At 41.8% G+C, this 16,142-nt stretch overlaps 2 protein-coding genes across 5 annotated transcripts in view; one reads left to right on the forward strand and one right to left on the reverse strand.

Moving 5' to 3' along the window:
* Positions 1–549: 549 nt before the first annotated feature.
* Positions 550–11,480, forward strand: DCLRE1C (DNA cross-link repair 1C). 2 transcript variants are annotated; one of them, XM_017740385.1, is made up of 12 exons: positions 550–2,617; positions 2,850–2,909; positions 3,575–3,630; positions 3,709–3,810; positions 4,079–4,151; positions 4,322–4,462; positions 4,973–5,074; positions 5,682–5,818; positions 5,965–6,019; positions 7,613–7,701; positions 8,564–8,664; positions 9,137–11,480. In XM_017740385.1, coding segments are annotated over exons 3-12 (1,770 nt in total). In that variant the 5' UTR covers positions 550–2,617; positions 2,850–2,909; positions 3,575–3,628; the 3' UTR covers positions 10,105–11,480. The 2 variants fall into 2 exon arrangements, with proteins under 2 accessions (XP_017595874.1, XP_017595873.1); XM_017740384.1 differs by having other exon boundaries at positions 550–1,791; positions 2,411–2,909.
* A 306-nt stretch (positions 11,481–11,786) lies between these two features.
* The window catches only part of SUV39H2 (suppressor of variegation 3-9 homolog 2), a 10,354-nt gene continuing 5,998 nt past the window's right edge, over positions 11,787–16,142 (reverse strand). Inside the window, exons 6-7 of one of the 3 annotated variants that reach the window (XM_017740388.1) lie at positions 14,906–15,021; positions 11,787–12,802 (exon numbers count right to left, since the gene is read on the reverse strand). In XM_017740388.1, coding sequence (XP_017595877.1) covers positions 14,912–15,021 — 110 coding nt within the window. In that variant the 3' untranslated portion in view covers positions 11,787–12,802; positions 14,906–14,911. Of the gene's footprint in view, positions 15,022–16,142 lie in introns of all 3 variants that reach the window. The other 2 variants (XM_017740387.1, XM_017740386.1) reach the window with 2 other exon arrangements.

Below are 16,142 nucleotides of genomic sequence, written 5' to 3' on the forward strand. Positions count from 1 at the left end.
GGTGGCGGCGGTGCGGCCTGGGGGGAAGGGGCTGGTGCGCGGCAAAGCGTGAGTGAAACTGCGTGGGGATCTGCCGTGGGTCGTAAGCCACAGGGTAGGAATGGGACAGGGACACGGGAGGTGTCCCAGGAGCTAGACCAGGTTGCTCCGAGGCCCCGTCCTACCTGGCCTCAAGCACTTCCAGGGATGTGGCATCCACAACTTCTCTGGGCAGCTTGTTCCAGTTCATTGTAAAAAACTTCTTCCTTGTAGCTCATCTAGACCTGCCCCCTTTAAATTTGAAGTCACCCCACCTTGTCCCCACCACGTCCTTGTAGAAAGCCCCTCTCTATAGTTCCTAAAAGCCCCCTTTAAATATCAAATGGTAGCAGTAATGTCCCCCCAGAATTTTCTCCAGGCTGAAGAACCGCAGCTATCTCAGCCTGTCTCCACAGCAGAGGTGCTCCAGCCCTCTGGGCATCTTCCTGGCCTCCTCTGGACCTGCTCCAACAGGTCCCTGTTCTTCCTGTGCTGAGGTCCCCAGACGTGAATGCAGCACTGCAGGTGGGGTCTCACCAGAGCAGAGGGGCAGAATCCCCTCCCTTGTCCTGCTGCCCACAGTGCTGGTGATGCAGCCCAGGATATGACTGGCTTTCTGAGCTGTAGATGCACACTGCTGGCTCATGTCCAGCCTCTCATCCACCAGTACCCCAAAGTCTTCTTCAGGGCTGCTATTAACCCCTTTATCCCTCAGTCTGTTTTGATATTGAGGTTGCTCAGACTCGGGTGCACTTGGCCTTGTTGACCTCCATGACGTTCATGAGCTTCATAAAGATCTCTCTGTTGTTCCCTGGAAGTGTGTTGGTACACAGAGATAGTGCTGTGCCTGTGCAGTGAAGGGGGCCAGCTGTGCTCTCTGAGGTGTATGAGCAAGTAGCCAGCAGTTTGAGGGAGACAGTTATTCCCCTCTGGCCCCACTTGTGAGACTTGTCTGGAGTACTGAGTCCAGCCCTGGGCTCCCCTGGACAATAGACCAACACGTGTTTTGGAGCAGGATCACCATGCTGGTCTGGGGCAGGAGGGTGGGATGTGTGAGGAGAGGTTGAGAGAGCTGGATGTGTCTTCAGCCTTAGGAGTAGGAGACAATCATGTATCACTGTTTGCAGGTAGGGGTAGAGAAGATGGAGCCAGACTCATCATGGAAGTTCATAAGGAAAGGGCAAGGGACACCTTTTTCACCATAATGATGATCAAACGTGGCAATGGGCCCAGGGAGGTTGTGGACCAGTTCCTAGGCTCTGTTTATTGGAGTAGATGTTGCATCTCCTGAGATGCAAGCAGAGAATCTCTCTTTGCTCATCAGGTCTCTGTGCACAAGCTCAAGCTTCATAAGGGAGTATTCTGTGTTCTGCTGAGTGCTGACTGTCCCAAATGCCTGTTCCTTGTGCAGGGGTATAGAAACAAGCAGATAGGTCTGCACATGACCATGAACCACACACTGCATTTGTGTCTACACAAAACCATACAGGCAGGGGCACACAGGGGTATATTTGGGTTTGCTGTGCTGAAGAGAAGCCTGCAGGCTTCCAGTTCTGCAGGTCTCCTCACATGAGAGGTTTCTGAGCGTAGGGTTGATGTACTGGCTGCCAGGTGCTGATGTGTTGTTAGATTGTTCCTCATGTCTACTTTAAAAAAAACACTTATCTGTGTTTTTTGTCTCCTCACAGCTTGAAAGTTAAACTATACTGCTCACCAGTAACTAAGGAATTGTTGTTGACTAACTGGAAATACAAGTTTTGGGAGAATCATATTGTGAGTTTGTGTTTATTTTGAAATTAGCACTTTCCAAGAAGTGATTCTCAGAAAGAAGCAGCTTTGCCCTCCTCAGAAGTGTCTAAATATTGGTGTTGATACAGTGTTTCAGGCCTTAAGTACTTCCAACAATGTGCTTTCTGCAGCTTGCTATGTGGGACTGGTTTATTGCTGTTCGTTGTTTAATTATTTTTCCCTCCACAAAATTTTTCCTTTTCTCTCAACTTCAGCTTTACATGGCCTTCATCTTTACAGTGATCATTTGTACATTTGAATTTGTATTCATTTCCTTACCTTGCTCACATCTCTTTGCTGCTGTCCTTAATTTCTCTTTTGCTTCATTTAAAGTCTCTCATTGCTTGGAGTGTATATATCTGAAGTTATATGATTTTCCTTTTGATTTTTGGAAAATGGACTATAACATGAAGAAGTTTTAGTATAAAGTCACTGAAGAACTTAAATGTACATGATAGTGTTTGGAGCCAAACTGCAGGGGATCAGTGTTATGTACAAGTGTGAGCTTGTAGTTATTTCCTTCCCTTTGCAGATGCAGGCATTATGAAATTGAACATGAGTTTTTTTTATAGAAGTAAAATTAATTCTCTCTGCACAAACACAGGAATATGTGCTCCCAGTGATTTGTGGGCTCTGCTTCTGGTAATAGTGGGCAGTGGGAAGTGCTGCAGCACAGAGCTGTCCTTGCAAGATCCACTGCTGTGCTGTGGATGTTTTGGGCTTTGCAGTCATCCAAAAATCAGGCGTGTGATCCATCCAGAGGAACAAGAGCTGTTGCTGATGGAAGTCCAACATGCTCTAACTTTTTTAGGTACGCACACATTGGTTGAGGTATCTCCATTTAATTTTTAGATCACTTTTAGAAAAATTTATTCCACTGGAAATGGAAATTTATGACTTACTATGGGAAAATGGGTTTAATTTTACAGGCTTAGCATTAGCCACAGTGAGTGCTAGAGATGTCTACATAATGAATACCTGGACATAAACATGAAACAGAATGTTCAGTAAATCCTATAATGCAGTTAATAATTTTGTTACAGGTTGCATTGGAAGTTGAAACTCCAACTCAGATTTCTTTAGAAGATGAAACATCTGGTGAGGTAAGTTACAGGAAAAAAAGATTCATATTAGTCATGGGCAGTAATGCTGTTTACATGAGTACAGGAAACAGCTGCAACATCCAAAGTGGACAAGCTGGTTTTAAAATGTATGTGCCCCTCCTCTCCTCTAGTGACAGAACAAGGGGTGATAGTTTTAAACTAAAAGAGGGTCTATTCAGACTAGATAGAAGGAAGAAGCATTTTACAATGAGGATGGTGAAACACTGGAACAGGTTGCCCAGAGAGGTGGTGGATGCCCCATCCCTGGAAACATTCAAGGTCAGGATGACGCTCTGAGCAGTCTGTCTAGTTGAAGGTGTCCCTGCTTATTGCAGGGGAGTTGGACTGGATGAACTTTAAAGATTCCTTCCAACCCAGACTATTCTGTGATTCTGTACTTGTTCACCAGGAGCCAAGGAGGTAGAACTGTCCTCTGTCCAACTTGCTTTATAAGCACCGTACAATACTTGGTCCTCTCTTCTGCCATGACAGGATGATTGTTGCTCTTTAGTGCTTGTTGCAATGTGAAGAAACTCTCTGGATTTAAAAGCAACACTAAATGCTGCAGGAGGCTGTGGGGAGTAATGCATTGCTTTCACTGTGCTGACAAAAGTACTGGTAGTACTTACTACAGTGTGAAAATAATGCTAACCTCTCTCTTCCAGAAAGAAGATGTAGTGGTGACACTTCTGCCAGCTGGTCACTGTCCAGGTTCAGTCATGTATGTCCTCTCAATACTTGAAATGTTTCACCACCTGGCATTTAATGATGAGTTTGACCCAAGTGTTGCTGTCTGCAGGTTTCTGTTTGAAGGTGAGAATGGCACTGTGTTGTACACAGGGGATTTCAGGCTTGCAAAAGGAGAAGCAGCCAGAATGGAGCTTTTGCATTCAGGGACCAGGTGAGCTATTTGTGGGATTTAGAAAGAATCATATGACATCGACAATTTGGGAATAATATACTATTTTTTTTCTCATTTTTAATTTAAAATTTTAAACTTAATAATTTTATAATTATTAAATATAATTGCAATACTGCAGTTTTAAGCCCCCTTTGACTTATTCTTTGTAATAAAGAGGTAGAATTACCTCCTTTTGAAGAGAGAGGAAGTGGCATATCTTAGCACTATGATGCAATGTTTACTCTGATATCACATTTCTCTCCTCCAGAATAAAAGACATCCAGAGTGTGTATTTGGACACTACTTTTTGTGATCCCAAATTTTATCACATACCAAGCCGGGTAAGTCTAAATAAACTGTGGGAGGAAAGGCCCTTAAAATTGTTAATTAATAATTAATTACCTACCTTTGTTAGGTAAGTCTTGCAAGGCAATGCCATTTTGCATTACCAAATCACAGCACTTTGGAAGTATCTTCTAAGATGATTGACAGCATTTTCTATACTTTTCAGGAGGAATGTTTAAATGGGATCTTGGAGTTAGTGCGAAGCTGGACCTCGCTGTCTCGTAATCATGTTGTGTGGCTGAACTGCAAAGCTGCTTATGGATATGAGTATTTATTCATAAACCTCAGTGAGGAACTTGGAATCCAGGTAACATTTCTCTAATTGTTGTTTGGAACCTCAGTAATGATTGTGGCCAGTCACTGAGATGGCAGTGGCTGTTCAGAGGGCTGCTCTAGGTCGCTGTTAGGCCTGTTTCATTAACTTCTCTTAAAAAGTGCAGTTGTGCTCAGAATGAGTTAACTAGTTGACTTCAGTCTGGAACATCTGGACTTCACAAAAAGAATTTAATTCCCAGTTTTCAAGCTTTGTGTTTACCTCTCTCCCTTTTTTTTGTGAATCGTAAAAGTAATTTGCATACAGTATTAATAGTCAGTAGATAGATTCTGAATTCTTCATGAATATTCATCCCTCTTCAGCATAGAAGGTATGTTCTACTGTTCTAGATGGCTGACACGTCTCTGCTTGGACATTATTGGGACTAATAATTTAACTGCCTGCCAGCATTTGGGGAGAGCAGAGTCACATCTGAATAGCTGCTCCAGCTGCAGTCTGGCAAACACACTGAACTACTAAAGAGTAAACTCTGGCTTTCTCTAGGTGCACATGAACAAACTTGATATGTTCAGGAACATGCCAGAAATCCTGTGCCACGTTACCACAGACCGACACACGCAGATTCACGCCTGCCGACATCCTCGGGTGCGTTTGTTCTGCAAAGCCTCCCCTGACTTTGCTGTGAAAGTGTGGTTATAGGTGCTGATGTTTGGGACCTTTTGGGTTAATGAAGACTGGTGAAATGGTGACTTAATGTAAAGCAGAGTGAAAACCTTAGTGGGTTGAAGGTTTTGGGGTTTTTAAAAAAAAAAAAGGAAAAATATATTAATTTATGCTAGAAGTAATTTAATTGTATTTGAAACCTGAAAATTGTGGTTTTAAGTGAAGTGAGACAAGCAATACTGGATCAATCAGGTATTATCCACTTCAGTGTATCAAAAGAGGCTCAGAATGACGCCTGCTGCAGCCACACACTGTGTGGTTTTAGTACAGGCTCTCCCTTTCTGGGATGTCTGGCTGGCTGGCTGGAGGCTCCAGCTTGGAGGAACACAGGTAGAACCCAAGATGGCACATTGGGGCATTGGTCTCTGACTGATTCTCTCTGCCAGCTGCACTAAAGAAGCAAGGTGTGGTAAGGTCTTTCAAGGGAGTTATAAGTGAGAGAAGAACATGGTTTGGCTAGATACTATGTTGCTTAATTTCTGGGTAAAAAAGGTCACTGTTGGGCTTAATTTTATATTCCATTGGACAGGATGAGGACTGCTTCCGAGGCAACAGACTGCCGTGTGGGATGACTTGCCACAATGGAACTCCCCTGCACATAATCAGCATCAAACCCTCCACGATGTGGTTCGGGGAAAGGAAAAAGAAAACCAGTGTAATAGTGAGGTGAGCATTTGGGCCACACAGAAACCTGTTGTTTCAGGTTTGTAACTTGCCTGATACCTGTATAACTGAATCTCAGGTTATGCTGGTCTGTTGACCGAGGATGAAGAGCAATTACCTAATTTTTGTTCCTCCTCTGTTTTATTTAGGACTGGTGAGAGAACATACAGAGCTTGTTTCTCTTTCCACTCTTCATACAGTGAGGTTTGTATACTTGTAGTACTGAGTATACATTGATTAAGGAAATGTAAGAGTTTTGATTATTCTGGAGTGGATGACATGACTTGTCATAATAAAAAATATCTTGTCAGTAATAAGATATAAGGGGATAGGAAGTTCTGAATGCTGAAGACAAAAAATTGCTTTAATATAGCTGCAGAGGAACTTGTTAATGTAGGGCAGGATTACAAGCCTGTTTCCTGTTCTCTGTTCTCAATGTATAGGTCACTGGTACAATTGTTTTGACTGCCTTTCTATTTTAGATTATTGTGTAACTGTGCAATGCTGAAAGCATGGAGTTTTGCTTCACAATACATTGTTTATCTACTCAGATTTGGGTGGGTTTGCCTTCTTTTCTCTGCCCACACATTTAAACATAATTCTCTCACATCCTGATTGCCACTGTTGCCCCTCTTCCTGTGTTAAAAACGAAAAGGAAACTGGTCATGGCAGCATCCTCCCCACAATCACACACTTTCATTTAACATGACTCAATACAGCTCTAAAAACACTTCTTTCTCCTAAAAAACTGAACTGAAACTGGATCAGTGATAACAGTGAACTATCACAAAGTCTTGCACTACAAAATGGAGGAAGGCAGTACTGTTTTTAATATCCTGGATAAGTTTAAATTTGCTCTGCCATGCAGAATTTTAAATGTAGGTCCCAGTGTGGAATTTGCTGGTGGAATATGGGGGATAGTGTAACTGTAACATTCCTACCTCCACATGCAAAAATAGATGGGTCCTTGTCTTGGTTTGAGACAGTTTAAAGGAGAACACTCTGGAACAAGTTGTCTCCCTTTATAGGTTCAGCCAATCCCTTTCCACCAATAAGGAATGAACACGAGTAGAGAGAAATTAAAAAAGAACAGTTTCCTAACAAGTGGAACAGCATCAGGCAAAAAAGAACAGTAAATAACTGCTGGATACAAAATTGCAATAACATTATAGGTCACCCCAGGACAGTCCTACTGTCTGTACAGATAGGAGTGTAATCCACAACCTGCAAGTGTTTCCAATGCTCAGCACTGAAAAAGCCTCAGCAGGAGTGCCCCAAACTGGACACAATTCTTCAACAAATTTACTGGAGATCATCCAGAAGGCAACAGAGTAAGGCTTGGAAAAAACAGTGTATTTTGTCATAATGGGCTTTTACAGGGGACTGAAGAGAGACTTTAGGAAGAGGAAAGGAATACCTGATCTGCATACCTGGAGACTTGAAGTGTCCAGTAAGGCAGCTGCATTTTGGAAAGATCAACAGCAGTAAGGACAGGCAAGCACTGGATCACATTCCAGGTCTTCCCAGCCTTTTCTTTCAGAGATAGTGATGGTCTGTGTAGATAATTGATACAGATAATTGCAGTGAGGTGTTAGGTGAGGCTGAGTTCTCAGCATCCTTTCAGGCCTGTTTTCTTGTTCCAGAGATACCCACTTTGACAGAGTCATGGGCTACATTGGTCTTTACTTAAGACTACTAGTAGTACTTTTGGATGTGCTTGCATCAGTGCTACCTTTAAGTGATTTTCTTAACTGTTGATGTAATTTGTTAAATTGCTTCTTCTTTTCTGGAATTTAGATCAAGGATTTCCTGAGCTATATCTCTCCTGTGAATGTGTATCCCAATGTACTGCCACTGGGTGCAACAGAGGACAAAGTTATGGAAATGTAAGTGACAAGTGGATGCTGGCCAGAGGTGATCCAAACTCTGTTCCTGTAAGGACAATTCCCCTCCTGAATCCCAGCCTCTCAGGAGGGCCTCTGCCTTTTGCTTTACTTGTCAGATAATTCAGATTTTTTTTTCTATATTCAGTCCCACAGATCTGGGCTTTCTGAAGCACATGTGTGTATGTTAAGCTGAGTCTCAGAGTTTGTATTCTACTTCTATCTGTGTGTAGAGGCTTTTCTGCTGGTAAACTCTGGGGTGAAGCTGAATACACATTCATCTCACTGTGTTCTGTGACCCATTTCTATTTGTCATTGCTACTTCTCAGAAGTTTCTTTTAAAGAGGGTTTCTCTGGGGACTTGAACTCCTCCTCTCTGCAGAGCATCAGAGGCCAGTTCTCTTGTGCTGCTACAGATGCTGGCAGCTTAAAAAGCGCCCTCGGGGGACAGGAGAGCTGTGGTGTGTCTCAGTCTGGACAGAACAAAGATTCCTGTTCCTTCTTCCTTTCCTCCTTAGTAAGAAAGAAGACTTCCACTTAATAATCACTAAATAAAACCACAGTTGGATTTTGAACCCTGTCAGCTTGTCTTCTCTAAGGAAGGAACTACAAGATAGTTTCCAAATTATGTACATGTTTTAAGGTAAATATATTGAAAGGACAGATTTCTACCTTTCAGCTGCTGAAGCTCACCAATGAATCAAGGATTTTGCCCTAGGTATTGCTGCCTTTGTTTTAACATTTTTGCTGCAGTGCCTGTGAAACGCATGGAGCAGTGTACTTAAAACAAGTTAAAAGGTTTACTTTTGCTCCTGAAAGCATATGCTGAGTTCTAAATATTAACTGCTTTTCTCATTCCCCTCAGATTAAAGCCACTATGCAGGTCATACAGGAGAAACATGGAACCCAGGTACAAGCCCTTAGGAACACTGAAGAGAGCCCACAAGAGAGAATTATCTGATACAGGTAAAGGTTCTGCTGCTACTACTGCACCTTAAATTAAAGTCTGAGACTAAGCAGAGATGCCAAGAGCCTTGGTGTTCACTGCAGCCTGCCTGTGTGTTCAAAGCAACAGCTGGAAAGGAGAAATAGAAATGATGTGAACTTAGGTATTAGGAGGGTGAGAGAGCACTGATCACGTAAAACCACACTTGTTTGCAGTCTTAAAATGCACTTAATGCTCAACAGTCCTGTAAGTTTTTGGATGGAGCTCCTTCTCTCAGTCCTAGATCAGCCCTAGGAGAGCTTGTTCTAACTGTCCCTGTGCTAGACAAGGCAAGGCAAACACTGTCAATATCATCCTGCAAAATCTCCAGCTGGGTTCAAGAATATTTTCCTCAATTTATACTAAATGAATTTTTATTAAAACTTTGCTCTCAACAAGATTTTAGCAGAGATGTGAACTTTTCTTAGTGATTTTCTGTTTGTTCCTTGCCAGATGAAGATGATCTCTTTGATTCAGAATTAATTTCTACAAGGCCTAAGATTCCAAAACAGCAGAGAGGAGAGAGCAGGCCCTCCAGTACAGGGCAGTCTGAAAATGCTGAAGGAAACATTAATGAGGGCACAGAAAGTTATAAAGGGACCACAGCTTACACCTCCCTCAAGGTAGACTTTGTGGACTGTGAGGAATCAAATGATGATGATAATGATGATGAAGATGACGAAGAAGAATCTGAAAAAAATACAGTTCAATTTCATTCCCATGAGCCAGATGCCATTTCCACAGCCAATTTCAATGGAGTAACTAGTGACCAGCAGGAGTCTAATGCCAATGTCCCTTGCTGGGATGAATTTTTTACGGGTAATAAACTAGAAGAAAGTTCTGAAAATGAGGACAACGTGCCATCTTCAGCAGATGCTGGCGGGTCCCAGTCACTCTTCAGCGATTCAGATGGACTAAGTGACTCAACACACATCTCCTCCCAAAATTCTTCTCAGTCAACACACATATCAGAGCAGGGGAGCCAGGGCTGGGATAGCCAAATGGACACAGTGCTCATCACGTCCCAGGAGAGAAGTGCCCTGGACACGAGCAAAGGGGGGAGCAGAGCAGTGGTTCCTGTGCTGCAGGAGACTCCCACGGACACTCAGCTGGACAGTGGCAGGGGGAAGCCACCAGGTCAGAACAGACCTTGTGCCCACTATGGTGCCTGTGCCTTGCAAAGCAAAGGCTGTGAGAAAGCTGCAGAGGCTGGTGCTGCCCATGTTCAGGATTTGCTGGTGGAAATAAGTGACAGCTCCAGGACTCCTGATCTGGAGCTGAGGAGGGACTCCCAGAGCTCCTCTGACTTTGAAATTCCCTTAACTCCTGATGCTGAAGCACCTCAGCCAGATAAACTGCACCATTTATACAAGAAGCTTGCAGCAGGTGAAAACATTATCAATGAGAAAAAAGTCTCCTGAGAACTCATATAACTGATTACCTCGTGGTAATACCCAGCATGTTTACTAATACCTGAACTCTTTTTCTCTTTGTGCTGCTTACTGTCTGCAGCTATGCTGAGTCATGTTTTTTTCAGAAATATCTTACTGTCAGAACTAGGAATCTGCAGCCTGTGTAACTTTATTGTTCCTTCCATGAAATACTGAAAAGGAAGTATTCCCAGGAGGGACTGTAAAAGCCTTCTACCTCTCAAGGTTCAATTCTCCAGGACTGTAAGCAGACAAAAAATGGACCAGACAAAACTAAGGGTAGAACACTAAATGAAATTTAGTGTTTAACATGAGCTCTAGGAGTTTGCCTTTTAATGTGATCTCAGGGTTTAATAAAATACACATGGTTAACTGTGGGGAGGAACACCTAAGAATAACCATGCAAACAAGGCAGTTGTAATATGGCTTTACTCACTATTATTATTTATCATTATTATAACAATTTAATGAGTATTCACTGCAGTTCATTTTAAAAACAACTGCAAAACAGATTAGAGAATTACTGAGGTTGTGAGGAGGTTTAATTTGTTTTAAATCAAATTGTTCATTTCAAAAAGTCTCTCTTTACACTGAGCTTTAACTCCTGAGTAAGGTACTGCAGACCACTGTCTGTGCTTCATCTCCAACTCACTGCAAACAACTTGTCATCAGTTCCTCTGTGTTCTGGTTTGTTCTGAATGGTTCTTCAGAAAAACTTAAAAATAAAATCCTGTAGTTCCCAAGTTACCAGCCCTGTCCTGCTCTGGCAGGTAACTCAGCCACAGAAGGTAACCTGGTATCCCAGACAGGTGCTTGCATTACTTAAGGCTCTTGTACTACAAAACTTCACCTCCTCTGCAACATTCTGTAGGCTTCACGATTTTAAATCAAGACAATATATTCTCCATGCATGTGTGCCATCCTAAATCTCTGCCAAAATTCTTAGCTTCTAACACAGAAATGTAATTCAGGTTTTTCTTAAACTGGAGTGCCTAGGAAATATGCAAACCACAGAAGTCATCTAAAAATCCCTGAGGTTTTCCAAGTCCCAAAGAATTAAACATACTTTAGCACAACACCTCTTCCCTCTGAGTGCGCCTTCAGTTGTTGTGCCATGTTTAGTGACATGTGAATGTTAAACCAACCAGCATTCTGCCACGGGGAACAGAGGCAGGAGGGACAAAGCATTGCCATAATCTATGTATGATTTTAAGGATATCCAACATCCAGGTATTTCTCCACTGTTACCTCCTGCTGTTTGTGGGATTTGTTAACCTGATTTCCAAATGTGATCTACCAACTTTCAGCAAGCTTGAGTGGAACTGCTGTTGGAACTACCTCTGTGAATAAAGTCAGAAAGAGCAGAACCTCTTCTGTTGGCTCATTTCATATCAGTACTGTGCACAGAAGTTCAGGGCTGCCTTTAACAGGATGCTCAAATATACAGGAATCCAGTCTGCTTCAGGAAAGTGTAAATTTATACCAGTTCTTATCAGCTCTGAACTGCAAACACATAATTTCCTCATGGTCCCTCTGCTGGAGTCCTTACAGTCCTAGAAAATTTGGGTACAGGCCAAGAATTAAGAGGTTGCAGTCTTAAAGCAAATTCTACTGCTAAAACTAATTTTGACAGCCTAATTTTTTTTTTTTTTAAGAATGACAACAACAAGAGAAAAACTAAATTTAATTTATTTTATCAAAAACTATAGGAAGATAGCAATACTAGAGATGACACAATATGAAAAGAAAATGTTCCTGAGCTTACAAACTGCATATTCTAATACAGTTCCTAAAACATACATTAAAAATAACCAAAAGATTGACTTAATTGGAGATTAAATAAATAGACAATAGCTTTTCTTACAGGTGATCTTGCAGCTTTAGTTTTGCTACCAAAAAATAAAAATAAAACCAACAAAAATGAACAGCTGGAGGACAGGTCACCAGCCCCCAAGAAGTGCATACACGACTGAACTGGTGACCGTGACGATGCCAACAGACCACAAAGCAAAACAAAGGCAGAAGCTGGGCTGGTTTAGGTTCCCTAAGAAGTTGAAAACAGCTTTTTCTGCATTTCCAATTCGGCAATTTTCTGCCAAACTCATAAAAACAGTAAAAGGAGTTTTAAAAGTGACACAGTGTCCCATTGAGCTCATTTACTGACTGCAATCCAAATACACTGAATATGTAAATATAAAATACTGTTCAAGGCTCTTATGTTGGAAACTGGATCCATGGGTTTCCTTCAAATAAATACAAAATACTGCTACCTCCCAGAACACAAATTAACGGTTCTTTATTTATGGCAGAAGATAACACACATATCCTTAACAAACAGCAGCATTATTCCAGTGCTGGTGATAACATTCTCTGCCTCTGGAAAAGGAGACACTGCACTCCAGTACAACTGCCACAACTATTACCTTGTAAAATGCACCAACTTGCAATATTTAAATCAAACTGGGCATGGGGAGAGACAGAGCCTGGGGCCCACCCTGTGCCCCGGCACAGGGGAGGCTGGAGTAAGGAATCCATCTTTTGGAGCAAGGAATCCATCTCTTGGAGCAAGGAATCCATCTCTTGCCGCAGCCACTCCGTCCTGCAGGGACAGTGCAGGCTGCCGACTGCAGCAGATTAAGGAGCTGGAGACTGCAGATTCCATCCACATGGAATGCACTGCTCACTTGAGCTACATGCAAGAGAAAGCACTAATGATTCTAAACGATGCAAGATCATCTAGAGTTTGCCGACATTAAAGCTCCATATTCCACTTAAAACTTTAAATTAAAAAAAAAAATCATTAGAGATATGGCATAATAAAAACTGACAAGACTCAGCGGTTATCAACTGTGTGGATACAGGTGAGCCTGATCACATCAAATACTTCCAAATCTAGGCAAACTTTCTCCTATTCATTAAACAATATAAAGTCTCTATTTCAATGTGTATCTCTGTATTGTAGATTACAAAACTCACACAGCATTTCCAGTGGCCCATGCTCTTCACCAAAAGTTTAAAACTGATTTTGGCTAGTAGCATATAAAATGTCATTTGCTACCAAAGAGCCAGATCTTCAGTACAAATGCAACTGTGCTTCTTAAGGAACAACATTGAAATGCTCTTTCTGAAGTGCTAGTAATTAACATGGAATTTAAGGCATTTTCTAACAAATTAAGTAAACAGTTACATGCTGGGTACTTGACTTCATTCACCTGAGCCAACAGCTGTGCACCTTATAAAGGCAACTAGCTGACCTATGATACATAGCCAGCAGCCAGCTATGGAGCATCCATTTATGGAGCAACATTATTCTGCCTGACCCTGTCAACATTTATGTGACTTGTAAGCAATATGCAAGTTTTACAAGCTTTGAATCCATGAGAATAAAGCATTTGGATCATACCTAGAGCATGGACCTTGGCTGTAACTCCACTCATCACCCACCTCAACTGCTCTTCAGTGGTTTTGAAGCCAAGCAAAACTTAGCATATGTTATGAATAGATTGAGACAACTTTAAGATGATCAGGAAAAAAAAAAGATGACTCAAGCAGCTGAAGAACAGCACATTTCTCAGCCTTTACATTCAAGAACATCTTACAAATGTCTACAGCAAATGGGTATATTCACCCCTAGTCTAACTTCACTGAAGTTAACATTTTTGCAACCAGAAAATACAGGCCTAGTATCTTAGAAGTCTGTCACTAGGTAAAAAAAACACAGTATGTAAAAATAACCAAAACCAGTTGTGAATATACATCAATCCCAGGGCTCTTTTGCACCTAACAGATAACAGAGCATATCTCCACAATGCATTTGCTTTGTTAGACAATGGGCTGCTCTCCTTAACCTTTTGCTATCTATTTCCAAAGTGTAGCCAGCAACTTGTTTCAGCCATGACTGCCAAATTTCTGCAATGAAAACAAACAGCGAATGTTACTTCTGACAATCCCATATTTACAAATGCTCTGTGGAACTGCAGTCCTCCTACAGAATCTTAACTAAAAATCAGAGCATAACAACTGAAAAAATTCTACATAACACTAGCTAAGAAGTTCAAGTTTTACACCTGGGATCTGTTAATACCAATTACAGAATCACAGAATCAATTAGGTTGGAAAAGACTTTTGAGATTATCGAGTCCAACCTATGATTGAACACCACCTTGTCAACCAGACCATGGCACTGAGGGGAGATCTCACTGTGCTCTTCAACATCCTCACAAGGGGAAGCAGAGGGGCAGCTACCGATCTGTCCACTCTGGTGACCAGTGACAGGACTTGAGAAAACAGCCTGAAGCTGAGTCACCCGAGGTTTAGACTGGCTATCAGGAGAAGGTTCTTCACCCACAGGGTGGTTGGGCACTGGAACAGGCTCCCCAGGGAAGCAGTCACAGCACCAAGCACAAGTTCAAGGTGTGACTCTCGGAGACAGTCCTGTGCAGGACTAAGACTTCGACTCGATGACCCTTGTGGGTCCCTTCCAATCCAGCTTATTCTGTGATTCTATGAATGTTCAAATCAAGGTACATTTTAGAGTTTTCTTTGCATACATTTTACTGCTTCCTAAACAACTGTTCTAGAAAAATGAATTTTTAATCCCCATTATCAGTTTTGTATTGGCTTGAAACACTACAATCTCTTTCTTTGGCCTATGCCATTTCAATTACAAACACAATGCCTTGTTTCCACCATCCTTATTTATATTAGATGTAAGAATACTTGAATATATTTGTGAAAGAAGAGTCTTCTTAAAACACATTAAAAAAAGAACAAAATATTTGACTTTGGATACCCGAACTCAGTTGAGATAACCTCTGCAACACACGGCTCCACATTTACAGACAGTTCTGATCCTCTTTTTGGATGGGCTAAGACCTTCAGCAGAGTCTGAAGTCAGATCTATTGAACCTGCAACACAGATGAACACAAGTCAGGAAGTTCTAAAAGACAGACTGAGATCATGCTCAGTACTCAAACAGCTTCTAAAGGCCTTCTAACACCCCAGTTCAAAGAGTTGTGTGTGAAGCTATACTCAGATTCCACTGACACCCTTGTTACAACTACTTGTACAACACCTGGCATACACATTGAAATCCAAAACTCAAACTTGAGCTTTGTAGCCCCCAGGTATCCACATGGATCAGCTGAGAGTGCAGCTGGCCTTCACTGGCCTTCAATGTCAGTGTCACAGACAACACAGAGAAAAAAGGACTTTTAAGGATTCAACATCAATTTGGCAGTGCCGTGGTTTAAGTGCAGTTGGCAAACACCACGCAGACACTCACTCACTTCCACCCCAGTGGAATGGGGAGGAGAATCAAAAGTAAAACTTGTAGGTTGAGATAAGAACAGTTTAGTAATTGAAACAGTAAAATATTGTAATAATGATGGTATTCTGATTATGCTGATGCTGATTATTATTATTAGGTGTAGTAGTAGTAAAAGAAAAAGCCAAACACAAGTGATGCACAATACAATTGCTTACCTATGGCTAACCAATGCCCAGATACCATCCCTAAACTCTGATCAGCCCCTTCTGGATAACTCCCCAGTTTCTATACTGGGCATGACATTCTCTGGTGTGGAATATCCCTTTGACCAGTTCAAGTCATCTGTCTATGCTCACTCCCAGCTTTTTTTTTTTACATTTTTTTTGAGTATCTCTTCACTGGTAGAGCACGAGACACAAAAAAGTCCTTGACTTGACAAAAACACCACTTAGCAACAATCAAAACATCAGTAAGTTATCAACATTCTTCTCACATTGAATCTAAAACACAGCACTGTACCAGCTACTGAGAAGAAATTAACTCTATCCCAGTTGAAACAGCTGTTCCATAGGACCTACATCTACAACTGAGGCCTAAAGACACCAGAACCCAGAGACAAACCTATGGTGCCTCATGCTGCTGTTACGACTGCCTTAGTAACTATCACTAGCAGATTACCTAGAAAGTAGTTTACCTGAAATGCCAATTTGAATAAAGGAAAGCTTTATTTAAGGGCAGCCTGACCATACCTTTGAGCAT

Source organism: Corvus brachyrhynchos, unplaced genomic scaffold (assembly GCF_000691975.1).
Source record: "Corvus brachyrhynchos isolate BGI_N302 unplaced genomic scaffold, ASM69197v1 scaffold307, whole genome shotgun sequence".
Classification (NCBI taxonomy): domain Eukaryota; kingdom Metazoa; phylum Chordata; class Aves; order Passeriformes; family Corvidae; genus Corvus; species Corvus brachyrhynchos.